The sequence below is a fragment of the Urtica dioica genome, chromosome 11, assembly GCF_054948205.1.
Source record: "Urtica dioica subsp. dioica isolate 48M chromosome 11, U.dioica_male_clone48M_v1_H2, whole genome shotgun sequence".
In the NCBI taxonomy this organism is placed as follows: Eukaryota; Viridiplantae; Streptophyta; class Magnoliopsida; order Rosales; family Urticaceae; genus Urtica; species Urtica dioica.
Genome location: NC_142766.1, coordinates 19,806,006 through 19,829,294, shown reverse-complemented (window position 1 = coordinate 19,829,294; position 23,289 = coordinate 19,806,006). Strand labels below are relative to the sequence as shown.

Sequence of the window (23,289 nt, the reverse complement as noted above, 5' to 3'; positions counted from 1 at the left end):
TAAAGGATAGTACGCAATTTTGCTTTATTTCAGTTATGAAATTTTAATAGTACCATCTTCTTTTAGCAAAATAATGATAACAAATTAACTTTGATCATTTGAGTAATTTTCTAATATTTTGATGTTGTGCGCTTTTGCTTATGAACATTATATTATTTCAATATTTTAGTAATCTACAAAAAAGAAAAGAAAAAAAAAAGAAGAGAACACTTTATTAATCAACGTCAAACGGCATATTCATATGTTTTTCTGGACCAATAATCATAAGAATCAAACTGAAAGTTCGTCCGGTGCAACAAACAAGGGCAGTATCGTAATTCCAACAACCTTAACGGCCATTCGAATTCAACAGCCGTTAACAACCATACACAAACGTGACAAAATATTAAAAATAAAATTAAAAAAATGACAGTCGTTTAGTGTGAGTCACCAACCGCACGGCAGAACCTTCAAAAATAAAATGGGCGAACAAAAAAAACTCTCCCATTATATTCGCATACAAGCCAATCCAACAAGCCAACTCTCTCTCTCTCTCTCTCTCAAACCCCACCACCGAATTCTCGGGCAGTGAATTCCCCGGAGTCCTAACTAGGAGCCCAATTGACCAAACATTGTAATCCGGGTTTTTTTTTCCTTCTCTATCCAACCTAATTGACAAGGTACCACAAAAGAATTTCCACACTGAATAAAAATTAAATCTTTTTTTTTTTTCCTTTCAATAAACAAGCACGTATATTTATTTATTCACCTATTTACTTTGTGGTGAAGATGGGAGAGATGACGTCATCAAGGTTCCAAATAGGCGTGATCGGAGCTCTATTTCTGTCGGTGGCTTCGTCGGTGTCGATAGTGATCTGCAACAAAGCGTTGATGAGCAACCTGGGGTTCCCATTTGCCACGACGCTGACGAGCTGGCATCTCATGGTGACGTACTGTATACTCCACGTGGCACAGCGGGTCAAGCTGTTCGAGAACAAGTCCGTCGACATGAAGACTGTCATTCTCTTTGGGATTCTCAACGGCATTTCCATTGGCCTTCTCAACCTCAGCTTGGGTTTCAACTCCATTGGCTTCTACCAGGTCATCATCAATCTATAGTATACACACGTACATATACAATCATTTTGAAGCTTTTGTTTCAGTTAAAATTAACTTTTCACCAATATTACTTGAATTTTCGGTTAAAGTTATAACCTTGACCAATAATTCTTTGGGAATAGTAAACCTCGTGAACTTTTTTTTTTTTTTTTTTTTTTTTGTCTACAATACCCTAAAGAAATGTCTGGTTTTGTAAGGTTATTTTTTTTACTGACCCATTTTTAAACCCGTTTAAATTACCATTTAACCTAAATTTTTCATTTGAAAACAAGTATAATTAACATTCAAGTAAACTTAAAATGCTCTTCTTTAATACGTATGCATATTAATTACGTATAATATGTTCTTTTCTTTGCCTGTTTTTTTTTTTTTTTAAGCTCAAACTTTTCTTTGCCCTGCTTATTCATAACTTCTTCTCTTCAGATGACAAAGCTTGCCATTATACCGTTCACCGTGTTACTAGAAACCCTTTTCCTCAAAAAGCAATTCAGGTATATAATGCAAAGGAAAGAAGAAGAAGAAATATCAATTTTGTCGGCAATGTTGCTAATTAATTATCTTATTAATTGCTTTTTTCAGCCAAAAGATAAAGTTCTCACTGTTCCTATTACTAGTTGGAGTAGGGATTGCTTCGGTCACAGATCTCCAGCTCAATTTCGTTGGCACAGTCTTATCTCTTCTTGCCATCATAACAACATGCGTTGGCCAAATTGTATCCTTTTCCGCTTTGTTTTGCTTTGCTTTTAATTAATCTTCATTGTTTTTTTTAGTTCAAATAGTCTTTGAACTAACACAAGAGTGACATTTTAGTCCATAAATTAATTCTTTTAGTGACATAGTCCTCAAACTATTGGTTCTGTAGTCTTTTAATCATCTTTATAAAAAAAATTAATATTTTATTGAATTCAACTCCTTAACAATATAAAACGTATTTCGAAAAGAAAAATTTACTCTAAATTCAAAATTATATATTTTTTTAATTAGTATTTTTAATGCTAATTAATAGTTTTTTTATTATTAAACTAACAAGTTTTTTTTAAGTTTTTAAATATATATATCAAATGTTGAATTTTATGCCTAAATGTCTAAAATATCTAAAATTTTATATAAAAATGTCTAAAATTAATACTGAATAGCTTGAAAATCATATTGTACAAAAATAAATAAATAAATTAAGACGGACTAAAGTGCCACTCTCGTAATATTTCAGGATACTATTTTTTATTTTTATTTTTTTGAAATATCTAAATTTATATGGTGACCTTAACTTAATTGGTGAATAATCAGCTAACCAACACAATACAGAAGAAGCTGAATGTATCCTCAACTCAGCTTCTGTACCAATCAGCCCCATATCAAGCTGCCATTCTATTTGTTTCAGGCCCTCTTGTTGATCAATATCTAACCAACAAAAATGTCTTTGCCCACCAATATACCACCATAGTCATGGTAAACATTACATATTTCATTTTTAATTATTTTACTAAAATATACATAAATTGTAATTTGTTTCTTAATGTACAGGCATTTATAATCTTATCGTGCGTAATAGCGGTGTCTGTGAACTTTAGTACCTTTTTGGTGATCGGAAAGACGTCCCCCGTGACGTACCAAGTTTTGGGACATTTGAAGACTTGCTTAGTCCTTGGATTTGGCTACACTTTGCTTCATGACCCTTTCACTTATAGGAATATTATTGGCATTTTGGTGGCCATGCTTGGCATGGGATTGTATTCCTATTTCTGCACTCTAGAGAATAAGTCTAAACAATCTGGAGACCTCTTATCCCCTCAGGTATTATTACCATCACTTTGATACGCGTAATTAATTAATCAAAGGAAAATTCTACTATAAATATTTAATTATTTATAATTTTATTTTAGTTTAATCAAGTACTATACATATTAATCAAAAATATAATTTTGAAATCCCGAGAATTTTTTTTTTTTAAAATCGTTATAGACTTTAATTAGCAAGTATGTTATAAATTTTATTCAAACCGAAAAATAAAAAAAATTAAGATTGCACTTTCATTAATCTTTGAGCTCGTAAATTATTTTCGCGACTTTGAAACTTATATTTGAACTCAGCATGTAAAATGAGGAATAAGAAAACCTCTAAAAATATAACATGAAATATTGATTTATTATGACTTCTTTTTTTATTTCCTATATAGTGACTTTTTTTTATTTATTTTTTTATTTTTTTTATAAATCAGATTAAGGACAAGGACACAACTCCTCTTTTGGGAGGGAAAACAATGGGTCACCAAGATAAGGATAGTCATGAGGTTATAAAGAAATCGGCAAAGGACTCTCTTGTTTGATTGAACATAGAAGCTATAGACTTAGACTTTGAATTAAAGCTTGCTTTTTCTTGTGTTACACTCTTAGATGTCATATGTCTCTTGGTGACATTTTCACGGGTGTATATGAGTTTTTTATTCTTTTGAATAAATTAAAATGTAATAAGGCCTCCCATTCTTTTCTTTTTCTATTTTCCTTTTTTTATGTGTTCTATATATATATTGTTTTGTATTCAAAGTTGTACTAGTACAAATTTCCGGTGGTATATATGTTACCAAAATGTGTATAAATTGCACAACATGGTTACAAAATCGTCCAATTTTATGTATCGTTCGGTGTCAATGATTTCAAATCAGCCATTAGAATTGTGCAGTCCAAAATCATAGGTATGATTAGATTGTTGATTAAAAAAAATTAAAATTAAAAAACAAAACTTTATTGCAGCAACATTTACTTTAGTTTTGTTACCTCTAAAGACAATTATTGGAGTCTGGTCTCTGTGATCTTATAATTGCCTCTTGCTTTATATGGCACTTCAGTTTATCTTCATCATAATGTTGTCGCTAGACCCGTTTCACATACTCATTATTACTTATTTTAATTAAACATGTCACTTAAATATAAGGTTCAAATGCTTCATGTTGCCGACTGAATTTAAATTCGTTTTATATTTTATTCATAAAAATTTAATTATCTCTATTTTTTCGACTATTTTCCAAGCTATAAAATCATAGATGCATACTGACATTTTTTTATTCGATTTCCACTAGTTCGTCTGTACGCATTGAACGAAAAAATAATGTAAAGTTGAATTGAAAAAAAAAAATTATGAAGACAATTAATTGGGCTGAAATTCTTTATACATATTATCACCTGAAATTGTGTCTACATGCAATTCACGAGGGAACAACATAAATAATCCATATTGAAATAAGTATTTTTATATAACACTGAAGTTTATGAACAAATATCTTAGCTGTACCAGTAAAGATTAACATCTTAGCCACAGCAAAATGCAATAAATATAAGTGACCGCATAAACAGCAAATAATGAACGATGTTACTATGGAAAATGGGAAAACGACATGGAAATACGTACGTGTAATTAAACGACAAGGAAGGCAAAACGACAATGATGAGACTAAACGACAATGATGAGACTAAACGACGAAAATGACATTAATTGCCCTCTTTTTTTTTTCTTTTTTTTTTTTTGTAGGGCTCTAATACATTTTCTATGCTTTACCTCTATTAATACCATATAGGTTGCACAAACTAAGCCACTTCAAACTATCAATTAAGAAAGGGTTATTAAGTTATATAGCCACACGACTATAGTGAATTGAGATATAGCCCACATTTGGTTAATTTCTTATAAATAGTCAAGTGTACTTATTAACAGATCAGTAAAAGACTTATTTGACACAGTCAAATATGTAAAAAAAAATAGGTAGTTAATAGGCTGCCATGTATGCAAGTTGACTATTTACAAAGTATTTACCAAAGGTTGGCTAATTTACTATTCATATAATTTAGGCGGTTTACGTAGCCAATTTTTTTATTAAGAAATAGCCATAATTCACATATATATAAATAACTAGTCATTTTTTTATCAGGCAGTTTTTATTTATTCAATTTACTATTTTTCCCTTTTATTTCTTTAATTAATTTTTCTTTTAACTGAGGTGAGATTTTTGAAAGTATCACATAATATCTTATTTTATTTCCTATGTTGGGTTTTGTTTGACTTTTAACCAATACAATCTATTTTCATTTCAGCGTTTAGTTATCCCTGTTACAGTATGTTTTCTTACAATTCAGTATATGTTGAGTGGTTTTGATTTGCTTTGATCTTCCTCATTTCAAATTGCGTCACTCATTATTTTCAAATTATATTTTTCTTCTTCCCCATTTGTCACGCTGGAGGCTATTAGTTTCACATTATTTTAGGCGTTCACTCATTTCAGGTTTCTTTTCTTTCAAATCATCATCTTCGATTTCATTTCAAAATTTTTTTTGCAAGGTTATTTATTTATTAAAAAGAAAGAAAATAGTTTATAGAGGAATTTATTTATTAAAATAGTTTCCTGGTTTGTTTTCTTACACAGTCATATTTATTTTTTTAAAATATATTTCAAAAATAGTTTTAAAAAGTTTTTGTTTATTAAAAAACAATAATAACACAATAAACACAAAGGTGTATTTAAAAAAAATGAAAATATTTGTTTACTGGTTAGTCTTTTTACAAATACATCTGTATAGAATACTCATTTGTTTTATTACAAATAGACATGTTTGTTTAACAAAAAAAAAACACATAAATGAATCGTTCATATTGAAAGCCAATAGGCAATAGGTATTCATTTCCTTTTATAAAGTAATTTCTAGCAGGTCAATTTAAAACTTAAAAAAAAATATTTGAATATTATTGTGCCCAAAAACGTTTAAGTAAAATTATGTAGATATTAATTTTGGGATTTTTATTTTTGACATATATAAATTAAATTTGAGTCACTGTTACGTACGTAGAATCCAAAATTACCCATAGACAAAATAAAAGAGAGAAGAACTCGGCGATAAAAAAAATAAAAATAATTATTTTTAGTAAAAATGGAAAAACGATAATAATTTTATAAACAAACGACAGAAAATGTTAAAATATTCACGGAATTGGAAAACGCCTAGACCACCTTATCTTGAACACTAAGCATTTTTTCCAAGTCGAGTGGATTATTTTTTTTTTCGTCACGAATGTCGTTAGGTTTCTTTTTTATTTAGTTGACTATATAGGTCAAAGGTCAAATTGCATACAGGTATATGACTATAGATAAAGAACTTTTCTTCTAAACAAGCCTAACTAAAGTATCTTAATACTAATATACTAAAATATATAAAAGTATCTTAGTACTTAATTTGTGTATAACATATGTAATGGTATTCGGTGGGTTGGAAAATGATGTTTGCGTAAATTATTCAAATATACTCTCATAGGCTAAAACTTGTAGGTTTATTCCGTGGTCAAATTTAAAATAGTTGAACAATCGCGTAATATCCAAGCAACTTCTAGATATAGCAGTAAGTGCCAAAGGGCACAAAGTATTGTGGGCTCAATTACGCGACAGCTAATTAAAAAAAATGAAAGAAAGAGAGGTTGACATGAAATTAATTATTACAAGTTTTTATTTGGTTTCTGGGTAGCAAATATAGCAATGGTAGGGTACGAATTAAATGCTAACTGAACTTCCAGCAACGAAAACGAAAAGAACTCAATTATGAAAACTCGAGAGAAGTTAATCAATATAGATCTGATCTTTATATTAATTATGAATAATATTGATGGATGTACTATTTGTTTTATTTTGTTAAATTACATTAAAGGACAAAATCATATGATTAACGAGAAGCCGGTAATGGCTCCAAAAAGCTAATTACTTTGTTGGATGGGGCGGAGAGAATTGGTACAATAATTGGGTCAATAAATAATAATTGGTAAAAGTCAAACAAACCTTTAATCTTTACTTCTAATTCTAGGCTTTGTAAATGAAGGACAAGCAAAGCATAGTAAATAGTAAGCATGACAACATATACAAATAGACATACAGTACTAAGGTAGCAAAAACACACATAAATTACTTGTATGTTAAAGTGTATAGCGATCTTGCTTGTGTCGGTTAAAATTTAAGTGATGTTTTTTTTCTTCAATATATTAAAATTTACATGATGTTGATGAACAAGATTGTTATGATAATTACTCAACAAAAGATAAATAAGTGTAATTACTAAGTCGAGTTGTTTTTTAATACAGAAATCGTGCTTTATTGTGTTTGAAAACGCTCAATTCTCCTAGTTATGATTTATCATTTATAGTCAACAGATTTTATCATTCGCGTTTCATCAAACCCGCGATCATTTTAATTTATTTGAAGTACATGACTTGGGAAAATTTATCAGCTATAGTTGTTGTATGTGACTCTGGACAATTTCTTGGCTATAGCCTATAGCTAAGTTCGTGACTCTTGAAAGGTTACTTTCTAATGCTACGTGGACAAATTTTTATTTTATAACTAGCCCTTATATCTACTCAGTTTCGTCAATATTTTGGGTTCTTCTTGCAAATATTATCTTTTAAGTTATGAACTTGGTGTTTCCCATAATTTATAGTCCAAGAGTAGAATCTGCTTGAGCCTATATGGTTTCTTCACCTTCCGACCAAATATGTCCGATGCTAAAACAATACCAAAATTCTCTCTCTCTCTCTCTCTCTCTCTCTCTCTCTCTCTCTCTCTCTCTCTCTCTCTCAAATATAGAGCAAGCTTATACCCTCACCTTGCACTATTTAGTAATAAAACTAATATTGAGCATAAGAGAGTGAATTGGGGGGAAATTTATATGCACCCATCTAGCTTACCCTTCTTTTTTCTTTTTAGGCGACATGAGAATGAAATCGTTTTATGACGAGAAAAGACGACCATATTCAAAGATTCCACCAGTATTTGGTCTCACGTGAGAAGATAGGGACTAACTCTCAATCAAAATACAAGGGATATTAAGTGTTGATCCAAAAATAATATTAACTGTAAATTACATATGTATTTGTCCAAAAGTGTTATTTATCCTAGTGCATGCACTTGCTCTCGTGGAGATAAATAAATTGTGGAAGAGCTCCGCCATTATAATGTGACTCTCAAGAGGACCATCAAATATTCAGATACAAAAAAAAAAGTGGTAATCAATTGCCTGTTTATATTTTGTATATATTAACCGTTTATAATGAGTATTATCATTGTGTTATTATAGATGTATCGGACAATTAATTAGTAGATATAAGGTAAACCTACCCTCCTCTTTACCCAATTTAAAAATCAATAACTTTTTTTTTTTTTTTTTTTTTTTTTTTTTTAATAATCTTCACAAAAGTGTGTTCGTAAAGCAATCACATAAAATATGTTGTTGCCAAAATCCACCTAGATTATTTTATTTGCAATTTGGAACTATATATTATAAAGGATGGAGACGAATGAATACTTCACTTTTTGAATTTTTTTGTTGTTGTTGATATTACCCCTTTCTTTTAATATTTCATTTCATTCAACATCATAAAAAATACTACATTGTGGTAGTTGAGTTATTTATTCCACAAAACATTGTTTTCTCTCTATAAATTTACGTAATCATAACGACTTTATTTTTTTCCCCTAATAAAATCTTAAACTCCACTATGCGTATAAGCGTGTTGATAAATAGATTTTATACCAATCATTCATACGAAAGTCTATGGATGCCCATATACCTTCATTAAGGGACAAGGCAATTAGGCAAACCTTTATAGCAAATAACCCGCCGCCACAAAGTTCTTGCAACAAAATCCAAAATAATCAATTCAAAATAATCACAACTATAAATTTTTAAATCAGAGGTTAAAATCACACACGATTATTGCATGTATCTGCATGATACTAGGATACGATCAAAAATAAGAATACATTTGAGCACAAACAAATTGGTAAGTAAGATTGTGCATGCTTATACTGATTTTATTATCGTTTCTTATAAATGAGACCCTCTGAAAATTAAAATTAAAAATAAAAATAAAATATAAAAAGCGTTTTTGGTTGTATACTATATACTTATTATATTATCATATATGGTGGACGGTGGTTTTGGTATACGTAGTGCAAAAACGTGAAGTTATACGTTTCAAATCATGTACGTGTCTAAGATATAGATATAATATGTTGCATGGGTATTCATGCATACGTTTGAAAAAGGAAAATATAATGCGCGATCAAATATTCATGCATACGAAGGTTTGGGAAAGGAAAATATAATGCGATCAAACGACTCTTATAGCCTTGGAAAATATATCAACAATCATACTGATATAGTGCAAAGTGGAGTTTCGTGTGACGAATGCATTATTTAGTAGCGACGATATCGATAAGACGTTATATCGATATTGCAACGCGTGAATTACTCAGTTCAGCTCAAAAAAATACTGGATTAATAAACGGCAGTGTCAAATCAGTTGACCCAATTCGATTTGAAGAAAAAAAAAAGTCGAATTTAGATGCTTCAAAAATATACCGATATGACCTGTTTATAGCTCAACAAATATGTTTTTATAGTTAAACCTGACATAGATATTATTCACACATATTTTTTCTAACAGTAAAGTAAAAACTCCTAAACCAATTTATATGCATTGTACCCTTGGATTGGTGCACTTGATTGGGAATTTTTTTTTCAGATGATGATTGTAATCATTTTTTAGACTCGTGATTGGTAAAGGATATTTTATTTGATAAATAAAAACTATATATATATATATATATTTATTTTTGTATGAATATTTTAATTATTGGTGCTTTTATTGCATTCAACTATTCTGTGGATCGTTGATTTGGATCATGATCAATCCCGAAAGTAACTAAAAAAGGAAAAAAGCTTTTGTTTGATTTATTAGTTTCTGGTAAAAAAAATTGAGTTTGGATTGTATGGTTTGAAAAATCAGCTCCCATCATGTACCTTTATTCTCATTTTAGACACAATTATATAATCAGATTGTGGTATCTAAATTTTACATTGCGTGACTTAAATATTTTTGACTGACCTGATAGTTAATGAAATGACTATATTAAGAAAATTATCGATGTGAAAACGAGAATAGGAATATTGACTTTTAGACACAAGCTAGAGAGTAGAGAGTATCGATAAGTAAAAGTTAGTATGGTAATCTTGTAATTTTGGGCTAGAATAATAATAGTCACTAGCCCTTGAAAATTCTTAAAAGCCAGTTTAAGCTTGCTTTTCTTCTTCTAATCCTATATTTTTCTCTAGTACGTAGTTCTCAGAAGAGCCAAAACTTTGATTTATTTAATATTTTAATTGGTTCATTCCATGTGACTGATCCCATGAGGAACAAAGACACCTATAATTAATTAATCTTACTTACATATATAACAACTCCACTATACAACTTATGTTGTATTACAACATAAGCATGCCAATTCTATTTTTTTAAGAGATCTAAGGGAATTAGTTATAGAAGTGTCTCTATAAAGCGAGAGTAAAAAAAAATCAATCAAGCACCACCTTATACCAACTAAACTATTATCATTTGCAATTCCTTTGAATGACATCAATAATTTAGATTATAATCTTATTCATTTATTTTATTACTTCATTATTTTTTATAGGGTTTTTCTTCTAGCACTACATGTCATTTTATCACAGTAAAATATTAAAATAAATCAATAAAACAAACTGCTTGATTGTCATTATGCTCGCTCACACTACTGCACTTTAAAAGTTATAACCAAATCGATCTATTAAAAAAAAAAAAAAAAAAAAAAAAAAAAAAAAAAAAAAACCAAGAGGAACAAATAGCTACGGATATAACTAACAAAAAATACTGGCATTATTTTATTTATGCCCGAATCTACCATGTTAATATTTTTAATTCACGGCGGAAAATATTCGCATAAAGTAAAGATCTCCTTTTATTTTAAATTTGGTGATAACAACTGCACTTTGAAAATAAAAATAAAAATAAAAATAAATATCTTTACCGGGTCATTTGTAAAATCACACTATTATTTCTCACTAGTTGTTGCCAAGCATTTATTTACAAAAATACCCCTAATTGCTGGTGAAGTGAACTGTGAACTAACCCCAAACTCTCTTATAATATTAGCAGTTATTCAAAATTCTTTTGCAACTGAATTTTTAGAACAAGTCTTGAGAGAATATTTATATAAAAATGTAAAATAATATAAATTTCTTAAAATATAAATTAAATTGCCTGCCATAATTCTTTCTCATATGCGAAATATTACGAATTTTATTTTAATAAATGAGATGCATGCATTTGTGATTGAACACTTCAACAACTTGGCATTAGTTTGTTGGGTACAGTTAGTAGATTGAATATAAAACTCAGATATATTTGAACCAAAAGAATCAGTCTTTGTTCATTGGCGAGCTAAGATAGAGAGCTGTGGTCATTTTCTCGTACAATATCTTTCTGGCAAAACTCCACGAAATCCGACGACTTTCCAACATTTTTAAATAAATTATTTATAGCTAGGCAATAGATAAAGGTATATGAAGATTTTGGCAAAGAACAAAAAGCAAATTAAAAAATTTGCACTTGACATGACCGCCTAATTACTTGAAGATAGAAGTATGGGTTGAGTCAATGATTGAGAAATTTAAATCATTGTGACAAAAGCAATTCAACAATTCTCTTATATGTGAAATGCAATACATTATGATTTTTACGCTCAATGACTCATTTGGTAACTTCTTTGACCTTCGTTTCTTTAGTGACTGCAATTCAGACTCTTAAATTCAAAATCTCATCACTTTCACATGAAACTCTCTTCAAAGTAATTTTGGTTTTCACAAAAAAGTAAAATTTTACTCTAAACACTTGATATAATAAACACTAACAATTGAGTAACACAAACTCCAAAAAGAGTAAGACACAAAATCTGAACCCTCAAAATCATGAATAAATAAATAGAACGTTTACAAGATTAAAGGTTAAAGAAATGGTCTGAATATAAAACTTGAACGTGTTAAGGTAAGATAAGCGTGCAACAATCTTTATATAAGCAACTATGTCAAAAATTCGAGAAAGTCGAATTTGCAATGTGTTGTTGTTTTTCTTCTCTTTTATCTATATATATATATATATATATATATATATATATATATATATATATGTATATTTGTTGACATTCAATTTGAATTCGGATTAGAAAAGTACATTCGAATTACCCGCATAAATAATGGAATATGTTATATAATTTATATTTATGCAACTTATAAAAAAAATTATGCGAGAATTCTGAATACCCAAAAAAATGCCACTCCTAATTGAATCGACATGCATAAATGAGACGATGATGATATATATATATATATATATATATATATATATAATACGGCTTTATGATATATTTCTTTGTAAGTACAATATCTTAACTTTGATGATGAAGTCTTTGGCACGAGAAGAAGAATAACATGCTTTAAAGAAGTTATGTTAAGTTAAGATGAAGAGAAGCAAATTCCAAGAAAAAGAAGTAGAACACTTGTAAGTTGTTATTGTCCCTAAAATTGAGTTTTAGGTTATTTGCTATTAATTCTCATTGGTTTATAAATGTTCAATTTTTTATACTAAAATCTATACCACCATTACTTGCAACACTAATTCATAGATAAATAAACAAAAAACAAGGACAATCAAGAATTTGTCCGCCATTGAAAAATAAAATATAAAAAATATTGTGAACTCTAAAACAAAGCAGGGACAATAAAGTCTTTTTGTACATGGTATTATTATTTTATTATTTTTGCCTGCCAAGCTTTTCTTTGTCTCTTTCTTATACGAGCGAACCAATTCGGTTTCTTTATTAACAGAGAGCGAGAGATACAAGGATTTCATTTCTTCTACAATTCCAAGAACGAACGCAGTGATTCTCTGTATTCCTTAGCTGGTTTCAGAGATTCGCCTTCTTCGTCTTCCACGAAACCCTTGCTTTCTCAGAACTCGGACCACAGGCAGACCCGCCGCGAATACGAACCAGCGATCGAGCGAAAGCGAATTATGGTCTTCCGATGAGTTTTTTAATTTTTATTTTCGTGAGGATTTTGGAGCTTTGATATATCGTTGGCTGTGGTGATTTTCGAGGAGCGAGGCCTGTTCGAGAATGGCTTCGCCTCAGTCCGATGGAAGAATGGAAGGTTGGTTATATCTCATTCGCTCAAATCGGATTGGACTACAGTACTCGAGGAAAAGGTACTTCGTTCTCGAAGGTCATCATCTACGAAGCTTCAAGTTGGTTCCGACTTCGAATGACGAGGTTCGTTCGTTCTTCTTCTTTTTTTTTCCTCTTTTGTGCTCTCTGTACGGCTATGTGTTTCTTCAACTGTTCCGTGTATGTCTTATTGTTTGTATAAAGAGGCATTGCATTTTACAATCTCAGCGTCCGGTTTTTGCTTAGTGTGCCCTATTTTATGAACTTTCGGTGATGGATCGGCCTATCGTAATCTAAGTTAGCTTATCTTAATTTTGATTTTCTTTATGATTTAGAGTTGAGACTGAACTTGGTTCGACTTTTTCTTTGGTTTACGAGCTCGTGATTGCACTTGTGTACTTTGAAAAAAAAAAAATAGTACCGAAAATGTTGTGAGTTCGAATTATTAAGAACCTTCATTGAAGAGAAATATATTGGATTGAAAAATATTAGTTTGTGTTTTATGACATTTAACTCTGAAACCACGGTGGTTATTGTGGAAATTTTTTTGCCAATTAAGAATGGATGACTTTGAGTAATATGATTTTTTTAATGACTTGATTAGTTTATTGGGGTGATTTTCATTTGTACGGGGTTTGTTGCTAATGGAGATCCTTGGAATTCTGAGTTTTATAACTCAACTCGTGGGAACTTTTTTTTTTTTCTTCCGGTTTTTATAGGTATGCACAAGAGGACTTGGTGATGATACTCTGTAAATCCTTGTATCGATTGAGAAATGATCCACTGAAATGAATTCCTTTCAGAGAAAAACCCATCTTCGAAATTAAACTTCAGTGTTACTTTTTGAGGCTCCTCTTTTGCTTTTTCTTTTCCTTTTCAGGCAATGATCCTTTAAGCATAGCTGTTGTGTTGCCTTTATTAAAATGTAGACAGCTCCACTTTTAGAATTTCATGGTTGCGGAAAATTAAGCACTGTCGGATACCCGTCTTTTTCATTCTGTTGATGATCCTGCTTTTTAGGAAAACAAACAATTATAACCAGGTCTCTAATTTCAATGTATGTTTGCAGACAAAGAGAATTAGGTAACCTCAAACTGTCTGGATGATATGAACTTTGAACTTTGTTGCCAGTTATCTTTACTATAGTTTCCTCTCAACTTGTTTACACTCTCATGAGATGGATTTAAGGATGTCGTTTATTTTAATCCTTTCAGGAACCTGTTAAAAGTGCTACTATAGATTCATGCATTCGGGTCACGGATAATGGCCGAGAGAGCATTCAAAGAAAAGTACGTAATTTACTCAAAACACCTCTCGAATAGTGATATTTATTTGGTTACGCTTTTTTTTTTTAGTATAAGAAATATATTTGTTGTTTATGAAATTTACAGGTCTTCTTTATATTCACTCTGTTTAACACCTCCAACGACACCGACCAACTTAAGGTGCAGTACTATCCATTTCTTCTTCGTTTTTCCATATTATAGTTACAACTATTATAGGATGGTATTTTTAATCTTCAACGGCATATCCGTTCTTTTATCCTATTTTTCGGGTGAAATTTTACAGCTGGGAGCAAGTAGTCCCGATGAAGCAGCAAAGTGGATCCAATCCTTTCAAGAAGCAGCCATGAAGGTTTTGCAATTATGACTTTCTTTGATTACAGAACTGATTATAATTAGCGCCATTGTTAATGTCAATGTACGTATATGCAGGGTGATCCAGATCCAGGAGAGGACATGTTGAACTGTTCAAAGAGAAAATGGCATTCATTTAGGTGTATAGCTTACCGTCAACTATTCTTGTTTGTTATGCTTTAACTACCCTTTTCATTTCATTGTTTGTACAGCAATCTTCTCACCCAGTTCACTGAATTTCGCTTTATTTATCTGTCCTTCCAAATTTGATTTTGCGTACTATACTATATTATGTTGTGCTGCTGATCAGCCATCTTCAGATTATTGCACTACTTAATTTCTTGTAATTAAAAAAAAATACTATGTGAACACAGATTGGGTGGACCTAGCAGAACAACTCGCATTAATTCTATAGACTGGACTACTTGTTCTCCCCAAGCTGATCCAATGACATCTGATGTAGTTGCTCCCTCACCATGGACAATATTTGGTTGCCAAAATGGTAAGTGAAATGATAATAGGCGTTAAGAGACGGATTGATCGCTTATTTATTTCTAATCGAAATAAAATAGACTAACCTTCTCTATGATTGTACGTGTTTTTTCCTTTTCAAATTTAGGTCTGCGATTATTTAAAGAAGCAAAGGACAGGGATTCTCGTGGAAAGGTATTAGGTTCTTTTGTTTATTGCTTGTTTCGTGGTTGAACATAGACATTTTATTGACGATTGTCTTCGTATATTAAGCAATGGGACGACCATCCTGCTATTATGGCTGTGGGTGTGGTTTATGGAACTTCAGAAGCCATCTTCCAAACGCTTATGTCACTTGGCCCTTCAAGATCACAGTAAGGTTTCTGCCCATACATGTTTCTTTTAATAAAATAATAATGTCATTCTTGGTCGAGCCATTTAGTTTATCAAATTATAACCTATGCAAGATCTGATTTAGATCTATTACATCGCTATAACTCAGAACTTATATAGCTACATCTATCTGCTCTTTTATTTTAAAACCTGAAGCCGCTGAGACGGTAAATATATATTATAACTATACGTAATGTGTATCCGAACTCTAGAAACCTTGAAGTTTGGTCAACATAAATATGTGTGATTGATCTTTTATACTGTGGAGTTATCATTATCTTGAGAGCCGTGTCAGTATGTTCACAGTTCAATGAGGAAGGTAAGTATATACTTCAATTGTATTGGATAAATCAGACTTTCTGTATTCATGTTGACGTCCGCGCTCTGTTTCTGCTGCTAGCTTATTCATATAGCAGCGATCAATTTATGTTATGATTACCGAGCATTAACTTGTAGGTGGGACTTCTGTATCTACAAGGGAAAAGTGGTCGAACACCTTGATGGTCATACCGATATTATTCACAAACAGTTATATAGTGATTGGCTACCATGGTCAGTTCTCCATTTATTAACGCTAGTTCTTTGATTCCCGAGGTATTTTGCATTTTACCTCGGTCCATAGCTTATCCAATTACTCGCCTTTTGCAGGGGAATGCAAAGAAGAGATCTATTATTGCGGCGTTATTGGCGAAGGGAAGATGACGGGACATATGGTAAAACGGCTTTCTTTCAAGGAGTGTATTCTTGAAGTGTTGGCTTAGTTTGATCAGAAAGAAATTAACATCTTTCTGGTTTATTTGTGTCACAGTAATCCTTTATCACTCTGTCTCTCACAAGAAGTGCCCCCCTCAGAAAGGCTATGTCCGTGCCTGCCTTAAAAGTAATGTATGCTTGGAAGCTCATTTTTTTTTTAATATGATTATGATTATTAAAAACTGTATTTCCGAATTTATGGTGCATTGCAAAGTCGGCTTTATATCGTAAGATAGTATAATATATGACTTTGATGTTTCACATTGCTCCAAATTTATGTTGTACTCCTCTTTTGAAGGCGGAGGCTACGTTATAATGCCAGTAAACCAAGGGAAACAATCAGTTGTGAAGCATATGCTCGCAATTGATTGGAAATTCTGGAAATCTTATCTACGAACTTCCTCAGCTAGGTCAATAACAACCCGGATGCTTGGGAGAGTTGCAGGTATTCTTCAACCACCGAGAAAATACATTCATATATCCTATTGTTTCGTATAGCATGTCATGAGATCGATTCATCTGACTGATTTCTTTGTTTTTTTCCCCTGCCATCTCAGCACTACGAGAGTTATTTAGGGCTAAACAAGGGCATAGTTCATCTGAATTTTCGTCTGGGGAGTTGACAAGAAATCCTGTACTGGAGAAAAATGAAGTTGACAGAAAATCTGATGTCCGAACAGCCGAGAATGGAAGCAATAGAGGACATATAGCAGAAGAGTTAGAGAGAGCAGCTTCAGAACATGCCAGTCTCGTTAGCCTTAACGACGCTGATGAATTCTTTGATTTTCCAGAGCCATCAGATTATGATCAATTAGAAAATGATTGGACACCGGACTTTACGCCAGAGCTCAACTCTCAGGTAAAATTATGTCACAATGGTACCTGGTTTATCTACTGTTATACAACCCCGGGTACTCAAGAACACAAATGCATACTTCTATTGATAATTAAATCGATGATTGCACCATAACGGCCTGCAATTCGGGAGATAGGTCAATCTATCTCTCCAGATGACTTGAATCTTTAAATAATTTAAGCTAATTTACTCGCTCAATACTCTCATAAACCCTAACGACTCATTTATATTAGTCTAATTTATAATTAAAAACTTAATTCATAAAATAAAATTACCAATTTACCCCTCATAATATTAAGAGTCTTAATACCGTTGCAGGAAGTACGGCAACCAAGGATGTCAACAGCTGCTGGTTTTGTGAAAAAGTTGCATGATCTCGCAGGTCAATTCGCTGTTAAAGATTCACCTAATATACTTTTTATACAGGGCTCTATCGTTAAATGCTGATCCTAATAATGGATTTAATTGACACGGTACAGTTCAAAAAAGGGGATACGTGGACTTACAAGAGATGGCAATGGAGGACAATATCCCGTGCTGTTATGGTACGACTCTTCCGAACGATTCAACTTGTGACTTGCCTTGCAGCTGGACAACTACCGACCCCGCAACTTTCTTAATTCGCGGAAAGAGCTATTTAGAAGACCGTCAGAAAGTAAGAACCCAGCCACACATCACTTCAAAAATAATAATAATTAAGCAATATTCATTTTTCATTTTATTTTCTTGGCTTCTTTATAGGTTAAGGCGAAGGGAACACTAATGCAAATGGTCGCTGCCGATTGGATAAGATCCGACAAACGTGAAGATGACCTCGCGGGCCGTCCAGGAAGCATCGTTCAGGTCTTTTTTTAAGTCTTTGTTCCATTATAGGATCTTAGGCTTGGCTTTATGTCTTATATATCATGGTAAAAAGCTATACAAATTTTCTTATGCAGAAAAGCGCAGAACAAGGCAGATCAGAATTCTTCTTCATTGTGAACATACAGGTATGCGTAAACTTGAAATACTTTTCTGTCCCTCAATTGATAATCATATATGCACACACAATCCATCAGGTCCCGGGCTCAACAACTTATAGCCTAGCGTTATACTATATGATGAATACTCGATTAGAAGATTCTCCGTTGCTAGAGAGTTTTGTCAAAGGGGACGATGCGTTCAGAAATTCTAGGTTTAAGCTCATACCATACATATCTAAGGTTGGTACAAGAAACATCAAAGGTTTTATAAGAGCTTTTATTTCGTCAATTTGCTAATTTCTTGCAAGAAAAAAAAAGTGTCATCAATATACAAGTGCCTCTTCAATATAACTTTTTATTCCATACTTAACTTAAGGTAGTTGGGAGTGGAGTTTGTAGTTTGATAAATTGATAGCTCGACTCGGCACTCTTGTCCCAGGGTTCGTGGATTGTTAAGCAAAGTGTGGGAAAGAAAGCGTGCCTCATTGGTCAAGCTCTCGAAATCAATTATTTCCATGGAAAAAACTATTTGGAGGTAATTTCCAAAAGTGTCTTCTTTTTAATGTTAATCAGCTTATTTCGTACCCTGATATACTCTCGCAATGCATTGGATTCAGTGGCAGTAAGCTGACCACCCTGCAATGCAATTTAGAGCATGAATGGAAATAACTAATTAGATTCATTTCTTCACGCCAACTAACCATGACGTTGTACTATTAGCTTGGTATTGATATCGGGTCATCAACGGTGGCGAGGGGTGTGGTCAATCTCGTCCTCGGTTATCTTAACAATCTGGTGATCGAGATGGCATTTTTGGTACAGGTATTATAATTACACATTCCAATCCCTTCCATTTTTGGCTAAATTTAAGAGTCTTATATGTATTTCTTTTTCTTTTCTTGCTTAGGCAAACTCGCCGGAAGAGCTTCCAGAATATCTTCTCGGGACTTGCCGGCTCAATCATCTCGATGCCTCGAAGTCAGTTCTAGTGAACCAGTGATTACATCCCAATTTCAAGCTATGCCGATGTTATGGCTTCCATTTAAATTGGTTGTGATTTACCCTTAAATTTAGGGAGGGTCATTATATATAGAGATTGCCTGTGACCTGCGTTCATATAGCGCAGAGAACTCTCATTCTTTTATTCAAATTCACCATAGAATTGACCTTTGTAAAGATGGCTTTTCACTAGTTTTAGTTACGCATAAAAGAAAAATAAAATAAAAAAATAAAGTGTTTTCTTCTTGAGATTTTGACACAAATATTATCAAACTCGTGTCATTTTACTAAAATCAATTAAAACTCAAAATTTGACAATTTTATTATTAAATGAGTTGTGCAAAAATTGTAATACCCTTTAACAGATCGGTCCCGAAATTCTGTACTTTGTGATCAATTTAAAGTTTTTTTGACAAATTAGTCACAAAAATGGTCATGAAAAAGTATTTTTGTAAAAAAATTCTCTCTTGATTTTGATAACGAAATTGGAGTGGCGGTTACTGTTAACCATAAGATCAAAATATTGTTACCTTTATCGTTTCGAGACTCATATTTTACTGGTATCCGGTGGTAAGTCAGTGGTATTCTGTAGAATACATAAAAAGAAATGATGAATTGTGTCGTTGAAGTTACCTTTACTGTCGAGGCATACTGTCAAATATCGTATTTACAGAGAGGAATCTAGTGAACATATATTTTAAAAAAAAATCATACATAAAATATGATAAAAATAAAAATAATCTACAATATTTTCATTACATTACAAACTATAATTCAAATAATTCAACATAATGATAAACATAATACCAACACTAGAATAAAAAATTAACAGCACAACATTTATTTTTAAATTATATTATATTCGGATTTATAAAACAAATTTGGATACAAAATCAAAATAATGAAAATATTCATATTAAAAACTAACTAATTATACATAAACATTCATAACCCACAACTAATTTAACAAAAAAAAAATCCCAAAAACACATTAAAATCAAAACCTTATTTTCGGATTTGACAAAAAAAAAAAATTTGAAAAAATTTAGTTACAAACTCATATTAATATCAATAATCAAGTTAGAAACTAAGAAATTGAATTTAATTATCATAAAATCATAAAAATAAAAATAAAATTGGACAGTTAAATCAATAGTCTAATAGGCCACGTTCCTTTTAAAAAATAAAGTTTTATTTTATTAAGAAAATATTCCTTCAGGGCGAAGTTAATTAAATTAATTTTTCAATTAATTTAATTAACTTCGGTTTGATGGGTTATTTCCCTAATAAAAGAGTCTGTTGTTTAGTGTTAGTTTCCAAGGAAAAGAGATTCTCCCGGCAATGAAAATGAGACTTATAATTTATGTGATATTGTAGTAACTAGCATAGTCTAGTTGGTAATTCCACACTACCTCCAAAATAGAGATCGTGGATTCAATCCGCATACTTCAAAAAAAAAAAATACCATGATATAAGAGCTTAATTGAACTCGATCCAAACCATTAATCTTTTTTATTATTATTATTATTATTAGTTGAGCGACAGAAACGTTCAATTCAAAGGTCTTAGTTATCGTGTTGCTAAAATAAGTCTTGTCTTTTAATAGTCTAAATTTTAAACAATAATGAACACGATTATTATATAATTTATTATAAACGGATATGGATATGTAAATTAGAGAATGCACTGTAGTATTAGCAACGCCTAATCAACAAATTTCGCCAGTAGCAATTCATTTTCATTGATGAAACCCCTGCATATATTATGACAACATGTTTAGAATCTCGAACAAGAGCCATGTATCAAATCATGCTATTACAATACTCAGGCCCGGCCCAACCATGAGGGAGCTAAAGCAATTGCTTTAGACCTCATGTTGAGGAAGACCCCAAAATTTCGAAAAATTTATTACCTCAAATATCGTATTTTATAACTAATTTCTGATAATACTTAGATAGTTGTTTTTATTCCGAGAATAGCTTATTTAATTCTAAGAATATCTCATTTATTGTTTTTCTCTTGTTTAAATTTGCTTCAAATGTGATAATTACAGTAGGTATCTTATTTTTAAAATACAATATATCAATTTTCATTCTTTTTCTAATAATATATTTTTCTATTATAACAACATCTTAGTTTCCAATTTTTTTGTTTCTCTTATTAATGTGTTTTAAATAATTTTACCATATTCAAACTAAAAAAATTGTGATTTGAAATTAATAAGATAAAAAAAGGCCAAAAGACAAAAAAAAATGACTTTCATGTTAATTATTTTTTTTGGGATGATTGAAAGAAAAAAAAAATTAGGCCCCTTTTTTTTCTTCGCCCAGGGCCTTCGATTTAGTTGAGCCGGCTCTGCTTATATAAAAATCATATATGCAGTCCATTAATTCTTCTATATATATTCTCCAAATTAGGCTCTCTTATGTGCAAATGAATATAAAAAAGTAATTATCATTTATATTTCTCTGTTTATTATTTTTTTTTTCTTTATTATTTATGTTGTTTGCGTTATAAATATCAATTAGACATTTTTTTTTTCCTGATTGTTATATATTGTCAATAATTTTTTGTTTGGGTTACTTTGCAAATATAAATAAAGAATAATTGCGCATACTACCAGTAAAAATTAGTAATTGGAGTACAATAAAATTAAGAAAAAAAAAAAGAATAAAATTTGCATGTTTAAAAAAAATTTAAAGGCCCTATTTCGAACTTTCGCTTTAGGCCCCATAATCTATTAAGCCGGCCCTGACAATACTTACCTCGCATATATGGTGACCAGGATCATTTAACGATGTTTTCTCTGAGCAAGTCTTGATTATGTCGACGGAAATCGGCGGCGGTGCCGTTTTTGTCCCCTTAACGGCCGACGACACAAGCATTTGTTGTTTTTCAGTAGTCTGCCGTTCGAGTTTTGGCAAAACAACATGCCGTTTCTCTAGAAAATGACCGACTATTTTTTATCTCATAAATGAACAAAACTCTTCACGTGTCGTGGAGATTCGGCGAATGTCGTGGAAAAGGGCGAGCCTCTGGCGATTTTCAAAGCTTCAAACCCAGTGAAGAAAAAGACTCAGAAGCCGACGACAATCACGGAGATTCGGAGAATTTCCTTCATTTTCGACTCGGTGAAGTGCAAATTCAGCAAAACGTCGACGAATTTTGGCGACAACCAGCGCGATTCGTCGTCTGTTTTGAAACCCTAACCTCGAATATTTCTTTCATGATTTTGCTGAGTAATTTGATTTTTTTATATATAATCTCGTTCATTAATGTTGTTTATATTGTGACGATCTATGATATATTTTTTTAAGATTTTTTTGGAGACTTCCGACATACCACCACTTTTTTTCGGCGAACCACCCACTTTTTAGGTGACTCCAAAAACCAAATTTTCAACCAATTATTTATGTATTTTTAAGTAAGCTTATGTCTTTACATATACATATATTCACGTTTGAATAATAGTTGTTGAAATTGAAATTGTTTGGAATGATGTCAATTGAATTGAAATTGTTAGAAATGAATATGAGACTTGTAATTAATGTGATATTGTAGTACCTAGCATAGCCTAGTTGGTATTCAATCCCCATTCTTAAAATAAAAAAATAAAAAAAACCATGATATAATAACTTAGTTGAACTCGACCCAAACTATTAATTTTTTTTATTATTATTATTAGTTGAACGACAAAAAAGTTCAATTCAAAAGTCTTAGTTCTCGTGTTGCTAAAATAAGTTATGTCTTTTATTAGTCTAAATTTTTAACAATAATGAAACCACGATTATTATATAATTTATTATAAAAGGATATGGATATGTAAACCAAAGGATGCATCGTACTATTAGCAACGCCTGATCAACAAACTCCGCCGGTAGCAATTCATTTCCATTAGTGAGACCCATGCATATATTATGACAACATGTTTAGAATCTCGAACAAGAGCCATATGTCAAATCATGCTATTATAATACTTACCTCGCATATATGGTGATCAGGATCATTTAACGATGTTTTCTCTGAGCAATTCTTGATTATGTCGACAGATTA

General features: G+C 31.4%; 2 protein-coding genes across 2 annotated transcripts; both read left to right on the top strand.

Annotated features, from left to right (window-relative positions):
• The first annotated feature begins 467 nt into the window (after positions 1 to 467).
• On the top strand, positions 468 to 3,732 carry LOC149382111 (Nucleotide/sugar transporter family protein). The gene is made up of 7 exons (XM_089601748.1): positions 468 to 659; positions 769 to 1,080; positions 1,522 to 1,589; positions 1,678 to 1,810; positions 2,386 to 2,547; positions 2,623 to 2,892; positions 3,317 to 3,732. Exons 2-7 carry the CDS (start codon positions 769 to 771, stop codon positions 3,422 to 3,424), a joined length of 1,053 nt encoding a protein of 350 aa, XP_089457874.1. The 5' UTR covers positions 468 to 659; the 3' UTR covers positions 3,425 to 3,732.
• Positions 3,733 to 12,798: 9,066 nt separating this feature from the next.
• Positions 12,799 to 19,485, top strand: LOC149382110 (Pleckstrin homology (PH) and lipid-binding START domains-containing protein). The gene is made up of 21 exons (XM_089630798.1): positions 12,799 to 13,270; positions 14,380 to 14,454; positions 14,557 to 14,610; positions 14,735 to 14,800; positions 14,881 to 14,942; positions 15,177 to 15,304; positions 15,422 to 15,468; positions 15,547 to 15,647; positions 16,123 to 16,218; positions 16,315 to 16,379; positions 16,475 to 16,546; positions 16,718 to 16,864; positions 16,977 to 17,278; positions 17,594 to 17,657; positions 17,755 to 17,930; positions 18,017 to 18,118; positions 18,214 to 18,264; positions 18,334 to 18,477; positions 18,677 to 18,772; positions 18,958 to 19,059; positions 19,145 to 19,485. The coding sequence occupies exons 1-21, from the start codon at positions 13,118 to 13,120 to the stop codon at positions 19,235 to 19,237; spliced, it is 2,196 nt and encodes a 731-aa protein (XP_089486924.1). The 5' UTR covers positions 12,799 to 13,117; the 3' UTR covers positions 19,238 to 19,485.
• The last annotated feature ends 3,804 nt before the right edge of the window (positions 19,486 to 23,289 follow it).